General features: G+C 38.9%; 1 protein-coding gene across 1 annotated transcript; it reads right to left on the bottom strand.

Moving 5' to 3' along the window:
• Nucleotides 1-691: 691 nt before the first annotated feature.
• On the bottom strand, nucleotides 692-16,058 carry stra6 (signaling receptor and transporter of retinol STRA6). The gene is made up of 18 exons (XM_003440313.5): nucleotides 15,902-16,058; nucleotides 12,357-12,735; nucleotides 11,146-11,212; nucleotides 10,303-10,385; nucleotides 9,491-9,624; nucleotides 8,854-9,020; nucleotides 7,902-8,027; nucleotides 7,170-7,240; nucleotides 6,584-6,663; nucleotides 6,284-6,345; nucleotides 5,851-6,013; nucleotides 5,605-5,680; nucleotides 5,086-5,219; nucleotides 4,224-4,341; nucleotides 3,835-3,936; nucleotides 3,578-3,741; nucleotides 2,847-2,984; nucleotides 692-1,743 (listed from the first exon to the last, which is right to left on the bottom strand). The coding sequence occupies exons 2-18, from the start codon at nucleotides 12,407-12,409 to the stop codon at nucleotides 1,505-1,507; spliced, it is 1,977 nt and encodes a 658-aa protein (XP_003440361.1). The 5' UTR covers nucleotides 12,410-12,735; nucleotides 15,902-16,058; the 3' UTR covers nucleotides 692-1,504.
• Nucleotides 16,059-17,350: the final 1,292 nt, after the last annotated feature.

Genomic DNA, 17,350 nt, shown 5'->3' with positions numbered 1-17,350 from the left:
TAAAACAACAACAAAAACAAACAAACAAACAAACAAAAACCATATCATTTCGAATAATTATGTTCCAAATAATTATTTCGATTACGAAAAATAATCATTTTTTCTTTAAATATAGAAGATATTCTCCTTCCTTCTTTGGAAAGTGTTTATTATGGCATGGCTTTTTTTCTTTTCTAGGGGATTAAAAACAGAGAAGCCTCAACACTGCTGCGTTTTGGAGCTCCGATCAGTCACAAAGCCTCCCTTTGTCTATATTTTTCGCTTATGGTTCAGTTCAGGTCTCTTCTTTCGGCAGAAAATCATCACACTGCACAACTGGATCTAAATTGTCTTATATAAAAATGTGAAATGATAATAGAATGTTTATCAAAACACTTAAGCAGTTACCAGAGTCTTAGAATTACGTTTCAACAAATTTACTTGCAGCAAGGACTCCTACAGAGTACAGCAATGTACAGAGTAGGACTAAAGCCTACAGTGTCTAGGCTTCATTTATAGTATACAGGGTTCATCCTGAGTTTTACGAGCACTTACATCTATGGAAATTCCCATGAAGACATGCTGAGACCGGTGGTCTTATTTCTGCTACCGCAGCCCCTTTCCTGTTGCAAGTGCATTCGTGCATATATTAGTTGAACAATAGCTTAACAAAATTTCCCATCAGAGTGATTTTAAAAAAACAAAAACAGGATAAAACTGTATTTTTCATTTTATTTTCACAGTTATCAGGAAAAAAAAACAATCGGATGTGTATATTTTCATTTAAAAGTCGGCAGGCATAAATGCGCAGACAAATGGTGAAATATCACGGAACATTAGAAACAAGAAGATGTTTATTTGACAAGAACTGGAAATACTGGAAACAGTAAGATGTTTTGACTTAAAAGTCTACAAATTAAAACAGAATAAATATACAGTCTATTCCACAGGTTAATGTCAGATACACAATGTGTGTAGCCTAAAGATGGGGGAAAAGAGAATTTATTGGCCACAGTATGACAATGGTTCATTATTTATATTCAGATCAGATGTTCTGTCTTTCTGCCCTTCTCTGTCACTCTATATATGAACTCCCATTCAAAGGGATGATTCATTGACTTGTGCATCCATGTTTTTAGTTGGATAACCATCATTTTATATTATCTGCACTGTTGAATGTTGAAAATAATACATGATTAAAGGCTATTAGTGCAAATGAGTTCTATCCCAAAATAAGCACATACATGTTTAGAAAATTATTTTTATAAGTGTGTTTACTAGGTGATCAGTGCCACACAAGCATTCCCATCAGACTGGAGACTGAGGTCCTCACAGACAGGAGAGCATGAAAAGCACAGGAGGGACTCCGAATCTCCAGGCGTTTAGGAAAGACTTGGTGAATATCTTTACACTAGGCACTGAGCTATAATGCATGTATTTCACCAAATGCAGACAAATAGTACAAACGCAGACCCAAACCGGAAGAGACTCTGCAGCCAGTACATAATCAGTATCGCATTCTTGATTAGTTGCTGGCAGCGGCTTCTGCCTCCTTGGTCGTAGCCTCCTTTTTGCTCTCCTCCCTGGTGCTGCGGTTCAGGCTTCCATTCAGAAAGCTGTCTGCGGTCTGACGCTGGAAGTGCTTCCTGGTGCCCACAAGGGAGGGGTTGTTGACCAGGGTGTAGAGGAGCTGCCAGTGCCTGCGGGCTCTCTTGGCAATGGACACTTTGTTCTGCTTCTTATCCTGCTGGACGAGCTGGATCCCTGAGGACGTTCAGACATCATGATTGCACCAAAAGGTATGACATCTATAAGTCCTATGTAATGACATCTAAGGATAACCCTTTTTCTATTTTAAACTGAAATTGGAAAAGGGTGACTTGTGGGCCTCCCAAAAGACACCCTATATACAGCAGATAGAGTAATAATAGAAAGCAATCATATTTTAATCCTCTAAGCATGGTAGGAGCATACTGGGCTTTTCATTAACACGCTGAAAGCCAAAGCCCCTTGGGCTGGATGAATATGTAACAGGCAATTAGCGTAGCTCATCTGTGTTATCAGCTACTGGAGAAGTAATCACTGTAATACAATAGATTATTCCTGATAATACATTGTTTTCTAGATGCAAACAAGCAACATCTCCATGGCACATTTCTAATTGGACTCAGCTGTGTCTAAATTCCACAACAGCCGCTGAATCCTGGTGGATTTTCTTGTTAATTTGTCACCGTAATGCGTGTCCTGCTGTCACGACATGTGAGCGACCATCAGTCTCTTCCTTTGCGTGTCAGTGGCGTCGCTGCACATCTGCGGTCCACCATAAAGCACCCGTTCACACTTTGGATTAACGCAAGTTGTTAATGTAAAAGATACAATATAGCACGTATATTACAGGATGCAGAGTCATAACGAAAGTTGATTCGTTTATGACTGATATGATTAGGACAGGCAGCCGGACTCTAAGTTATACCGCTCTGAGACTCAATTTGCTCTTAGCATATTAAATCAGAGCTGCAAAGCCTTCATTTTCACTGTACGTGCAGCAAAGTGAGATGGTCTGATTATGTGTTACAGTGACCTGCTATTAAATTCTAAACACCCCAGAGAAATTAAAGATGCTACAGCACTTTTAATACAGGTATTAAGCTGATTTTGAGCTTTAAGAATAACCTGGAGAGAATTTCTAAATGTCATGAAACAACTAAAACAATGAACTGATCCCATTAACAAGGACTACCTGTGTAGCAATGGTCACTCCTCTGTGCCATTAAAAAAAACAAAAAACAAAAGAAAACCACAATGTGCTTTTTTTGTCCACAAATGGAGAACAGTCTGTGGTGTGGATTGAGTTTTGCACTACAGACCTTCTTCGGCATCTTGTGACCTCTGTCCAGCTTTGGTGTCCTGGCCCACAGACTGCAGCAGCATCCCACAGAAGGCCTTCATCACAGGGTGAGACTGGCTCACCTCGATCTTCAGATAATGAGCATAGCAGCGGTAGGCTGCAGGCAGACATGGGGAGGGGTGAATCATTCTGACTGGGCAAAAGCAATAAACACACAGGACTGCACCCCATGTTGGCTTTGAGGCAATCACACATAATGACCATACAATCACACTTTTTTTCTCTCTCTTTTTTTAAACCACCTGCTTTTTCTGACAGCAAATCTGCAGCCATTTCCATGCAATTAGAGTCCCTGCCCTGCACAGAATACAGATATCATATGAGCTGCAGTGAGCTGGCGGGAGGGTAAAGTGGGCAGGATGCAAATTTCTAACCTCTAAGTGGGATCAGAAGAAGTGCTTTTTCTCATGGAAAATTGCTTCCACAATGCTTCCACAAACATAAAAGCGTGCTGCTATTACCTATTAATATGTTAACATCCTGTTTCTGAGTCTAAAGAGAAAAAAATGGGAGCTATTAAATATTTATTAACTGTCTTTAAGCAATGGATGCAAAAAAGTGGCATTAATTGATGAAGAAAGTGTTTTTTAGCCAAGGTACAATCCTTCTAATAATGACAGCGTGTTCACTATTACAGAAATGGACACTATAATAATTGTAGCCTGCATACATGTCAGTTATCTCGCTCACCTGGGTCAAAAGCCTCCACATTGCGGTTAAGAAGACTGATATCCATACGTCCCATGTGGACAATGTTGAACAGGGCTGTGATGATCATGCGCCAGATTCCCAGTATCACCCCGATCAAAACATTAACAGGAAACATCAGGTATGTCAGCAGGAACAGATTACCCCTGTGAGATAAATTAGAATGCATCAAATTAAAAATCAGGCAGTGAAATTATGTAAGTACAGGAAAATGTACGGTAGAAAATGCAGTAAATCACCTGTTGTCTAGGTCTCGTGTGCCTCCTGTCTTTTTGATGAAGCAAAACCTGGCGATGACGTGTTGAATCAACACAACCAGGAGAAGCATGAGCCAGAAAGGCCTGAAAAGGTGAAACCCACATAGAAGCAGCAGTGATTAAAGTGCAAAAAACATTTGTAGCTGGCAGGAAATTGTACAACATACACAGAGAATGTTGTTGATTGAAAAACGCTCCAGGTGTCAAATTTCAAACCTAGCAGCACCACTGCACAGATACTCTCAGGTCTGCATTTACTACAACTTGTGTTTATGTATATATTTTTTCTTTCTTTCTTTTTTTGCAAGGTCACAACCTTAAAATAAGCTAAAACTGAAAGCTGAGAAACACCGAGGAATTATATCACTCACCACATGCTCCACAGGACCTGAAAGAGAATCAGATTCTGTCTGTGGAGGACAGGTATGATAACAAGGAAGACTGCAATCAGAAGGCAGAGGAAGAACACTATGGTCTGGATGATCATGCCTGTGGGGGAGAGATCAGAGCGTTACAGTCTTAGCACTTAGACACTATCCAGCATCCAACAGATCTACAGTGGTCACCCCACTGTAGAAGACTTGAATACTCTGATATGTCTCTGCCCGAGCTGGTCGATTTAAAGAATTGTTTTTAGGCAATATTTAAGGAGCACGAACAGAAAATAATACAAATATCTAACAGAATTTGGAAACTAGATATACAAGAATTGGTAGCGAGCACAGTTATGTCAAAAACAGGATGTAAAGATGTTGTTAAAAATTGCTGAGGTTTGTGTTTGGAGTGAGAAAGGATGAACAGGACTTTGAAAGCATAAATCATAGGGACAGCTAAGGTTGGAGAGTTCACAGAAAAGTGAAAGAGGTTTGGGGAGTTGATGTGGATGTGCGTGGTGGAGAATTACTGAGTATACCGAGGGAAGGATTGTGAAAATGAGCTGCAAAGGAAGAGGAAAAGAGAAAGGCCAAAGGAGCAGTTAATATATGTGGTGAGAGAGGACATCCAGGGCACTTCTGTGATGAACAGAGGAAGAACAGATGATGAGTGATATACTGTGCTGACCCCTAATTAGAACAGTCAACAGAAAACTATGAGAGGGCATGATGTACTCTTCCCTGAATATGGATTCACATACAGAAAATTCATCAAAGTTTTGTCTCTAACTTGTTTTATTTAAAGTAGAAACAATATATAGAAAATCTAAATAATAACAATCTTTCAGAGTAACTGTACCAATGCAGATGTGAGCTGCTGTAAAGCTGGTGTATCCCATCCAGCAGACGAGTGCAGGCCGGGAAGCTCTGATATTTCTCTGGCAGTTGTAAACATTATAGCTATCGCCTCTGTACAGCCCTTTCAGATTTGACCTACGGAAGGTATAACACAATTAAGACAATGTGACACTATGGAATACATAAACTAGTTCAGTACTAACTGTGCAAATCAAATAGTAAATTGTAGAAGTAATTTAGCAAGGGATAAACTGAAAACCCAATTCAATACTTGACTCGGAAATCCATTTCTTTTAATGCGATGCCATTTCTGGTAATGGCGCAGTATTTCATTTTTCATCTTAATAGCCATTTTCAATTGGAGCAGCAGTTAACGCAGAGTAAATGCTTCCCTGTGTGCATGATTAGTACTCTATTATGTTATAATAACCATGGCATTATAATGAAGTAGCCAGAGTGCAAAGGAAATTCAATGCAAAACAACAGAAAAAGGGAAAAAGCACTATCACACCCAACCTACCGATGCAGAACCATAGATCGCATGAGCATAGCCAGGTTGACCAAACCAGACAGGGTCATTGCTGAAATATAACACACTGCAGAAACATTGGCACATGACATTCAGGTTATTTAATGTGGAACGATGTTAATCTTGAACAGTAAAATAGTACAAAATAAATGCATCAAACATAAAGGGTATAGTGTGATGCACATGTGCATCTCTCATATTTCTAAATGGCTTCTCTTGTTGTCTTGTGTCACTTACCCTCTACACACCACATGTAATAAACCACTATCCGAACCACTTCATGTTTGTCTGGAGACAGCATGATTCTGAAACCAGCTAAAAGGTTTGCAACATCTTCATTGACTCCCAAACGAGCAGTCTGGAGAGACGGCACGACTGCTGAGATCAGCAGAAGACCCATCTAAGAGGGAAAAAAGGACATTCATTAATAGTCAGTGAAGCTACTCTTGAATGCTAATGCAATAACTTTTACGGATGTGGGAATAAAATGAAACACATCATGATAATATTCAGAGCTTGGCTGAAGTTCTTGATTTAGGATAAGAACGTTTAAGAGATTCTGTCCTCTCTTTAACACCAAGCCATGCGATTATGACTCTCCTTGTGTGTTTTGTTAACATTTATGAAATATACAGGGATTTTTGCGTTTAATAGTAGCTGTGGTAGTTACCTGATACAGGGTTATGAAAGACACAACACCAGATATAGCCAGCTTCAGGGGAAAACGGAAAGCTGCATGAAAACAGTAAAATGGTAGAAACAATCAGTTAACAGGATTACATATTGTTTTTCCAAATCAGATCTAAGCATATTTGTACTGCACACATTGTGTATTCATGCAGGTGCTTCACACGACCACCTTCTGTATAAATGACCAATTCAATAATTCTTCCAAGAAGAGTTTGACCAGTTTTAACACCTAATATGTGCATGATATGGTATTAAGCAGGTCCAAGACAAATATATTTACCATCCTCTGGTGTATAAATGTAAGATTTCACAGCATCGGTTATTCTTTGGGGGAGTTTGGGCTTGTCTGTGCTCGACGTGCTGAAGCGAAAGGTGAAAAAAATGAAAGTTACGTTAAAAATGTAAACAGCATTTTAAACCACAGTGAACTCATGAGGTAAGGCAAAATATATATAAATGAATGAACCAACTTTAAACACATTCTCTTTCAAATCTGTTTCTACTTAGGTTAAAACTTTGGGCTCTTTGTTGCAGCACCACTGCTGCCAGTGGCACTGGTACATTGTACAAAGTGGACGGAATAATAAAGGCCTTCATCACACCTCTACCTAAATTCTTCAGCTTCACTTCAAATCAATAGCTCGATGGTTAAAACTTGGACACAACGGTGCAAAAAAAACATGTTTGTTCTAAAATCCCTAAAATGGTCAGTTCTTGAAATCCACTGCTGTTATTTTGCTGAGCCTCTCTCTGCTATGCTGAAACACAAATTGTTTACTTCACGACATTCGAACTGAAGAAACACAGAGATGACTGTGTAACAGCACAGCAAATCAATGTTTTTGATAAGAGGCAACAACTCTCACCTGATTTTGGTAGACTTTTTCTTATTGAGCATTTTCTTGACATAGTCTCTATAGTAGCTGCTGCTCAGATCCTAAAAGAAGAGCAACCATATAAGTAACCAAATTTGGGGAGACATAAATTATTGAGTCAGGCTTTAATGTACCTAAACACCTTTGGACATCTGTGTCTTTAAATTCTATCTACATGTAAATGTATTTGCTAAAATATGAAAAAAAAAAAACACCCTCCTTACAATAAGGTTTATGGGGGACATTGGGGGTGTGACTCATACACTGGCGATCCCAACATCCAGCTTTGTCGCACCCATGCCAAGATTAGCATCAAATAAACACAGCATTGTGTCTCCTCATTGCAAAAACAAGGTAACCTTTTCATAAACCGATCATGAACATAACGCAAACCAATTACGTCAAATCTACTTAAAATGATTAGGTCACAGATGTGCCGTGTCGGACTTCACATTTTCCCTCAGCCTAGACTTTATGAGCATAATAAGCCTGTAGATTACAAGGCAGCTTATACAGGTTCCTCATGTCCACAGATTCAAAGGAAATGTGAGTCCCAGTAAGAGTTTTTTTTTTAAATGTCAGGTTCACACAAATGCAGACTATTAATACATACAATTGTTTTGAGTATGTTATGCAAGAAGCCCAAACAATTAGTGACATAAGAGCTGTTCAACAAAAATGAATCAATGAAGTCAGAAAAACTGCTCTCAGATCAATACTCACCTCTGTAGCATTGTTCTTTTCAGTGCCCTTTAAGCCCTTGAACAGAAGAAGGGGATACTGAAAGCTAAGGAATGCCAAGCAAGCAATCTGGGGCAGGCTGGAGAAAAGAGAGTAGTGTTTGTGTATCTGAAAAGAGGTAAAAAAAGAAAAAAAAGAAAAAGATTTTAAATCACCTAAAGACTTGATTTGGGAGTTTGGGGATTAAGCGCTGGGAATACATTTTGCAAAAATAGCTTTTTATGTTTGTTGTGGTGAAAGTCTGTACGCTGGCCAAATCAATTCTCACCTGCCACACAAACATCTGAAACCTCCACTGACCGCACATCTCGTATCTAACTTGATAACTGAAATGTATTTTGAAAAGTAGCTGGTTATAAACTAAACGTGGATAGATTTTCTTACTAAATATGTAATTCTGTGCAATTTACTCTATTGTTTTCATGTGATTTGGCTCAAAACCTCACTAATATATTTTTTAAAGACAGCCATCACACACAGTGTACTCTGGATGTGACATATTACTGAGACACACTAAAGTGATTAAGTGTGACAAAGCCTCTTGATTAAGACCAACAGACAGTGGAACTAATTGTTTTGAGTCACAGGCATTCATAGGTCTGAAAACCTTAACAACTTGGACGTGGCACAACATTTGGGATTGGGTAAGGTTTTAAAAACCCCAACCTAGTATCCATGGATCTATCTCAAATCCCCAATATTCATCTATTGAAATCCCATCTTTTGTAGATACTACAGACCAGCTTTGTTTGGTAGTCACTGTGTTTCCAGACAAGAACAAACCAGCTTTGTTTTTGAAATGACCCTTTATATTGAGACAGATGACAGACAACAAAGAAAGTGACTGAATCCTGGAGCAGATTCATTGTAAGAAAATAAACCACTTATAAATGAACTGGAGCTAATTATGACAATGAAAGTGATCTGTGCTTACCACTGGTGTTTTTGGGCAGTCAATTATCTGCCATACCAGAACACCAAAGTGTGTCCAAGACAAGAGGCTACCGAGTACATAGCCAACTTTATTATGTAAAGTGCCACATGCCAGGAGAGGGTAGTATAGCGCGGGGTAAAAGAAGACTCCCAGAATCACCCAGTTCTCTGCAAATACAACAGAAATGTGAGAAGACCAAGAGTATAAAGAGAAAAATGCACTTATCTATGTTTTATTAAACCATATGACACATTATAAGTTTGAAGAGCTACAACTCTTATTGCACCATACCACACACCAAAACTATTGCTGAAACTATAGTTGATTTAGGCTGCATTTCTTACTCTGCTGAACCCTCTACTGTTTAGGGATTGTGTAACGTTGCAGGGGACCAGCTGCCTGCAGTCCTTTGTTATGTACTTTCAGACACAAAGCTTCTTGCGAAGCTTACAATCAAACTCCTGAGTTTAAAATAACATAGGAGCAAAATAATCCAGTTATATAAGGCAGACATTTAACACTATTTTTGTGTATGGAGACACGTCAGTCTATTGGTTTTAACTGCTAAGATAACTCACAAAGTTATGGGACAAGCAAATGTTAAAATTGTTTGCTGGGATGATCAAGACGACCTCACGTTTGTTCACGGTGTCTGTTGTGAAGGGGAGAGGGTTTGGTGATATGAGCAGGCCCCACAGTTTGCACAAGAGCACTCCAAACACAGCCACTGCCAAGCCCTTGTGCTGCGTATGGTCCAGGAAGTTCACCGGACTGTGAATAAAGCAGCAGGTATTTAGAGCTCACTTGCCATCCTCCTCACATTTGGATAAAACAGTTCAACAGATCAAGTGAGAAATTATGAAACTTAAAAGGAACACTTTTAAGTTTTCACTAGAAAACTTTAAAAAATGACAGCTCAGTTAGAGAAGATAGAGACAGAGAATTTTCTAATTCATGTAGCATGAAAATAAGGCTTTAATTTTTAGAGTTTTAACCTAAAGTTTCAAACGGATCACTTGAATGTTCTCACCTGAATCCAGTTCAGGTTTTTGCCATAGTTTTAGTCACTGACCAATGAACAGCAGAAATGGGGGATAACTGAATGTCATGTTGACTTGAGATTTAATTAATAAATAAAGTGACAAACAAACTAAACCATGTTTCCAATTGATTTATGGTCTGACCCAAAGCTAATAAACACAATTAGCACCTGCTACATTTAAAACTCACCTCAAATGCCAAATTATCCCTACAATAGATTCTGCTGTAGCTTCTGCACATAAAGCTTCATATCACTGTTAAATAGATGGAAGCCAATAGACAGGTAGACTGAAAATCTGGATGAGAGTAATAGTAGGATACAGGACGTGTCTGTAAAAAATGGATTTTCAATTTCACCTTTAACCACAAAGTTGATGAAACTGTAAGATAAAGTAAAGTGAGGCTCACCTGAGTAAACCTGGGAGTCCTTTCTGTCTGTCGCCGACCTTCATGCGCCTTGCCAACACCGCCAGAATCAGCATGACAACAAGCTAAAAGGAGAATAGGCCTCAGTTAGCCTACCATAGCTCACTACAGCCCACTATGCAGCTTATGCTTCATTCTGCATCAGGCTAAAAAAGAGGAAAAATGATGGGGTGTCTATGATACAAAAGGCCAAACACCAGCGTCTGACTAATGCTCCCCAAGAATGTTGCTTGAATGAAGTTCAATGACCTGTCATGACCTGAGACACATTTACAAAACAGAACTGGGGAGAGGGGGGGGTAGACTATAAGTCTGGACCAACTACAGAGACCATCCATAATCAGTTAATGAAGGAACTTCATCATGAAAACACAAATGTACTTTTCATTAAACCTAAAATGGCAAATCTGTGTTCAGTGATTATACAAACGTTTTGTAATGTAGTGCTTAACAACTTCTAAATTTGAAAAATTATATCTCAGTTTAGTCAGAATGTGGGCTACAAATAGCTTTCTTTTTATTATTCGTGTAAGTGCAGCGTTTAATAAGCAGCAAAACATTAGGCAAAAACAATTTTCCAATATGGATCACGCTTGTGATCACATAACAGGATTATTTGTTCCTGGGATCATTGCCAAAAGGTTCACAAAACTTCATTCAAACCAACATTTTTAAAACTTGAATGCAATTAGAAACGAAAGAAACGCAAACCTTGATGTCTCAGTGTGGCACATCATTACAGACACCGTATGCCTGACAACACGATGTAATATACAGGACAGTTTAATGTGATGTCATATCAATCCAAGAAGACTGTGGACTTACAGATATCACAGTGATGCATATATGATAGAGCCTGTCATCAGCAGTAGGGTCACAGGGAGGGATTACTCTAAAAAAAATGGAGCAAAACATTCACGTGAGTAAAATAATCTGAAAACTGAAGGCTTCTGAGTCACTGCACTGACCTTCAGTATACCTCATTAACCTTTTCACACTTTCACTATCAGAGCCATTTGTGGTTGGAAGCTCTGCAGCTGAAATCCCGCAGCAGAGATTTGCATGTTAAACGGATTGGTATCGGCGTGACGGGGAAACAACAAATGCCTATGTTCATGTTCCTGTGCTCTAGAAGAGCAGGAATGCCTGGTCATGGGGTTGTAATTACAATTCAGAGAAGGCCTCACACATCAACCACTTACTTTATCATCTGTGAGCATAAAGATGGCAGCTTCCAGAATAGATGTTTCAATATTTCCTAAACAATCTGTGAATTCCTAACTTGCTATTTTATAACAATGTGAAAAAATTAAATTATAGCCAGCTCTCAGTGATGCAGCAGGATATTTTATACTTCATAAACTGCCAGGGAGCTATATTAGAGGCCCAAGACTAGCTACAACTCAATACAGTATTATTTTTTTACAACAGCAAAATGGCTTTTTAGCTAAACATGGCAGCTTCTTCCACCATACTTCATTCGTGTTGTTCATCTGGAGGCATAATTTCTTTTATTCACTACCCCGTACCAGTGAAAACATAATGGATATTAACAACATAGAAAAGCAATTTGGACAAAAGGAGCTAAGAGGAAAAAGCTTCACTGTGGGATACGTCATGGATCTTTAAGCGGTATCATATACAGTGCAACTTGGTAACATTTTGGGTGTGAAATATACATACAGACAAATGTTTAAAAAGTCTAATGTTTTTGCAATAAGTTCCACAGGCATTTCCAGGACAGCCTACAACCTCAAAAGATGAAAAGGATACAGCCTCGACATGATAAATAATAAGAACTGAAAGAAGACCACACACTGACGCTGGCACTAGCACTGTAGAAGTGTGCCAAGTGTCACCTAATATCTCAATGAGAGGAGAATCTCACAGAGACATTGTTCACCCTCAGAGAAAGTTTTAAGAACTACTAATAAACATCAAACAAAGTGCAGACTAATTTTAAGCATTTAAAAGCATTAAAAGTAAAATAGCATTAACTTGAAAGAATTCAACTTAAATCTTAAGACTTTACTTACTCTGGTTCAATTTTGGATGGCAGTGGATCCAATTCTGGGTAGTCATAGTCCATTGCGACTTCTCTTTATCAAGAGTCCCACGTCTTACAAAAGATCTGGAGTTCTTTTAACCACAAAGTGGCACACAGCTGTGATCACCTTGTCTCCAAGGCAAAAATGTCTTCCAAATCCCACGCTGGACTCAGTTACTGCTGCAAGTGTCCTTGTTTCCCTGTGTTTGGTCTACTTGCACTCAGACTGTGCTACCCTCCTTCACTGCATTCAGGTGACCTGGTCCCACTGTGGAGCTGAGAGTAATGTGACAGGTCCTGGCTGCAGCGCGTTGCCTCTACCTTCCAAAGGCCCTATTTCAGCTCAGGGTTACCACCGCACCAAGAGCCTGGGGAAGAGAGCGAGAGGGGGGCAGGGTGTGAAAGAAGGGAAAAATGTGGAGATCTGGGTAGCCAATCTGTAAGGCCACCTGTGGCTTACAGGGATTACATCTACTTTTGGAGTTGTTTTATTGGACCTGTGGCTGGTGGCTGCAGTGGTCAGGTGTGCAGAGTTATAAATCTCCAGCTGGGACTATGTGGGTAGCTGGGAGCTATGAGCCTTTTCTATCAGAGCAATCAGAGTTCCACGTTGATAACATGGAAATTCAGGTGTTGTTCCTTTCAGTCATGGTTCAGGTGCATTTGCAAAAGGTTACCCAAACTAAATCCAGGAAACCCACCATTGCAGCATGGAACAAGGAAAGCAGAATGGAAGGGTTTCAGTACAGTCACTAAGGTGTATCCTCACATCACCTCGCATAACTCTGCACCTTCAGCATGATAAGGATCAAGGAGGGGTTGATTTACCTCAGTACTTTGTCTTCTGCACATAATTTAAGATAGCATGTCCTAGTACATATTTATGTGACGACAAGTTTCTTAATCAGATATGTGCATCTTTAGCCTCCATACTGATATCAAGTTATTTTAAAATATTTGAAAGTTATGTCCAAACAGTGTTGCAAGTTGTCCTGATAAGGATCACAAAACATAATGAGAAAGGAGGAAATGTGTTCATGCAAGTATATATGTGATGGTGAATGAGTTACTGTCAATGTGCCCAGAAGATAGAAATTTCATCTGAGCTTTTTTTTTTTTAACATACCAGTGGTGTCTTTGACAGATGAATAATATACAAAAAAGGGTTTCTTGTATGGATCTACAATGGTCAGTAAAGTTCAGAATATAAATATTAATTGCCTTTCACATATCTTTGAATTCAGTTACTACTGCACATAGTTAAATTATCACATTATTAATATATTTTAAAAAATCATTTGATAGAGGTTTGAAAAAAATGACTTTCTTTCTGACTGACTTTCATTTCTCCTTCTTCTCCTTATTCCTAAATAACTGAATACCTGATTTGTTGGGCAAACAGAAACCATCACTGATGCTTTTAATAATTTATTATCCAATAGCTGTAAGTTATTTGTCAAGCAGGGATGTCGGACATTTGCTGTTTCAGTCTTTTCATGATGAGTTCCTTCTTTTCTTTTTGGTTTTCCATTATAAACCGAAACTCTTGGATTGGGTCAAGTGATCCAAAAATATGTAGAAGTTATTGTATTGGTTGCTTTTGCACATTTCCTTCAAGTTTGAAGCAAGTGGCTGATCGGTCTTTTAAAAAATAAGAACAAATAAATCAAGAATGAATATAGTCCATGGTTGAAGGTCTAAAATAATAATATTTATTGATTTATACCTGAGTTTTTGCCTGTTTCACATGACCTAGTTCAACCCATGGCAGCAGGTTGCCATGACTCCCTAATCAAGACAATTCTTCTGTAAACATTAAATCCAGGTACAAAGCAGGTTTACTCAAAATATCAAAATGTGGCTATGCTATGACAGATGACATCACAATGGCAACGACACAGGTTCAGGTGATGTTGCTGTACTTCATTAGAAGCAGTATAATCAACAATAATCACAGCAGTCGCTCTTATTTGTCATTACTTTCAATAAGGAATGTAGAATATCAACAGAAGCTTAATCTCTCTAAAGTTAGGCTCATCCTTGCTCCCATCTAATTAACCTTATTAACTAGATGTTGGCTACATGGCTATAGCCTTAAGTACGACAAAAGCATGGGAATGTGTGACCGAGGTCAGAGGTCAGCATTACAACTCCTGCTAATTTCCTTTTGTGCAACAAGTTGAACAACAACAAAAAAAACAGAAACACTCGAAATTGTATATCTATGTTGCCCCACATACACAAAAGATCCTACTATATGTATTCTGTGCAGTATGTCTGCAGAAATCTCTTCCAGCATTCAGCTGCAGCTGGCTGAGACTAAGTCAGTTCTGCAACATTGCTTCCATGTCTCATTATTCCAAGATTAAAGGCACACAACCTTAAAACTCAACAAAATATCCCCCCTAACACCCTTAAGAAAACATGGTTTCTCAAGCTTAGTAAGCCACCAAATCAAATGTGCTCCCAAAGAAAAACTAGCCCGACAAATAAAGGGGTCAGTGAACAAAGAATGCTTTGAACAGTTACATCACAGAGAGGCAGTTTGATTGAGTCAGACAGTTCACTTGTATCAGGTTTAGGAAGTCAGCTCTAAAGCCTTTTGGAAGAAACTATGTTAAGCATGAGTGTTTAAAATAAACACACTTGAAATACTGATTAACTAATCCCTTCTTAACAATGTAAACACCAACATCATAAAGACAGACAAGGCAGGCATTCAAAAAAAAAGTTAGATCTGGGAAAGCAGACATTGAAAAGATGTTAGCACAATCATTCACCGCACCAAAATTTTATATACATATATATCTGTTTTCTGTGGCAGATCCACCTGTATAGCACCTTAAAGTACCTCCTAAATACTGTCATGCGGAGAAGATGATTCATAACTCTTTATAATCAAACACTCCACACACCTTTTATGTTTTTCATTTTTCACAGTTCAAACCAAAATGTAGTTGCGAATCAGATCAGTTTCCCACAGATGAACATGACTGCCATGTATTGTGTGAAGGACAGCTGCAGGGATCGGTTAGATTCGGTTTCCTGCAAACATCACTGAGAAATTTCATGCCTTTGAAGTGGAGTTTGATCTTGCAAACAAAGGCACTTTCAGCTTGAGAGCGACAGCAGGTAACTCAACCACCTGTGCCACTGTCCCGCATGTGCAATGGACTAATCTAACCTTGCTTGCGTTTTGTGCAGTTAAACCTGCACCTTCTAGGGTGATTAGAAAAGCAAAAATGTGAGTGTATTTTACACCATCTGCAGTGGCAACTTAATTTCATTATCTTTAAATTGCTAGCTACTTAACGACCACATGTGGGTGTGCTGCAGCACCAGATAAGCATGGAAAATCATCAATTGCTTAAGATCGACTCGTTTCCAATTTTGCCAAGAGCACGAAATCAGGCACATTTAAACAAGGTTGGTTTTGTGCATCACCTTGACCTATCTGGCAGCTTCAGTAAAACACCACTCAGGACTAGCTCACAAAGTTCACCAAAACTATGGAGCCTGTAATTAGTACCTTACCTTGTGCTGACCTGGTGCTGTCTTTAGAGAAGGGACTGAGACTTCATGCACCCCTTGGAGAAGTTCACTAATTACAGAAACATAACTCTCAAGTGCAACTAGTTTTTTTTTCTGAACAGCTCTTGCAGTGTAAAGTGGGGACTTTGTACTCTCTATCTTGTTGTGATGAAAGCATCATAAAAGTGCTGCTCCATGCAAAGAGAGAAAAAAAAAGCTGTTGTGAAACATAAAGAAATGATTAATGTGGCCAAGTTCAAGTTTTAGTGTGGAGTTATAGATGCATATTTCCATTATTACAGTTACAAGCAATCGGTGCAAAAACGTTTGTTACATGGGTGTGCCTATTGATTGGAATCAATATATAAAGTGATACATTATTAGTTTACTGCCATTATTTAGCCTTATTGGTGCTTTTAGCCTACTTACTGACCTTTGGTGACATCCTGCTGGGGATTTTTGCACTGTTGACATATCAGGTCAAAGAGGGAATTGTTCCTGTCATAGACGTGTCAGCCTGGGGAAACATTGGTCACAATGCACGGGAGGTCCATTCTCATCCACTGTGTCATCCCATGACTGTGAATTTCATCTGATTTATTTAGTTTTTGCCCAAGCTGTGCAACCTGGGAAGAGACGCTCTTCAGATTCAAGACGAGTCAGCCGACAGTGTACCATTCAATTTTTTTTATTGATATTTTTTTCTACTAATTGAGGCTCTGTTTGTGTTTCACCCAAGTAAAAGCATCATAGATGGGGATGTACTCCTGGGCAAAATTATCAACTTAGTTCTTTCCCTGGAGACAAAGTGATCTACTAAGAGCAGCTGGTGTATAGTGAGTTTATTAAGTTAGGTGCTTTGTGAAGGTCATTATTAACTCCTTTTTCATGGAGGAGAGTACATTGTTATTCCTGGAGAAGAGGAGTTATGCCTACACTAACCTCGGGATTTTGATAACACTCACAACATACCTCACTTTCTATTTTTTTTACACCAGGGAGCAGTAAAATTCATGTCTGCAGTCTCTTAGAATCAGAATCAGAATCAGAATACTTTATTGATCCCTAGGGGAAATTATTTGGGTAAAACAAATGCTATTCTTCCCTTCTCTAGTTTTGTGATACTGGAGTAGAAATCTCAAGTGCAACTTTAAGAGCCCAGAGTTGCTCTTCTACATACACGTCACAGATGACCTTCCTCTGGCCTTTCCATACAAGTGAGTACATCCTCCTAATACTGTTGAGCAAGCTCTTGAGGAAGCACAGTAATCACATCATGAGGATGAGCTTGGTATCATAATTATTAACTTGCTGACTTCAGGTTTCTTCTGAAAAAACCTGTAGCTGAAGTAATGAGCAAGCAGCCATGCTGTTCTCATTCAAAAACATGAAATCAGTAAATAATAAGAAGTCAATCGGAATTCGGCTGTTATTTTTTACTCCATTGGAGTA

Source organism: Oreochromis niloticus, linkage group LG7 (genome assembly GCF_001858045.2).
Source record: "Oreochromis niloticus isolate F11D_XX linkage group LG7, O_niloticus_UMD_NMBU, whole genome shotgun sequence".
Classification (NCBI taxonomy): domain Eukaryota; kingdom Metazoa; phylum Chordata; class Actinopteri; order Cichliformes; family Cichlidae; genus Oreochromis; species Oreochromis niloticus.
This window is presented reverse-complemented; position numbering and strand designations above follow the sequence as displayed.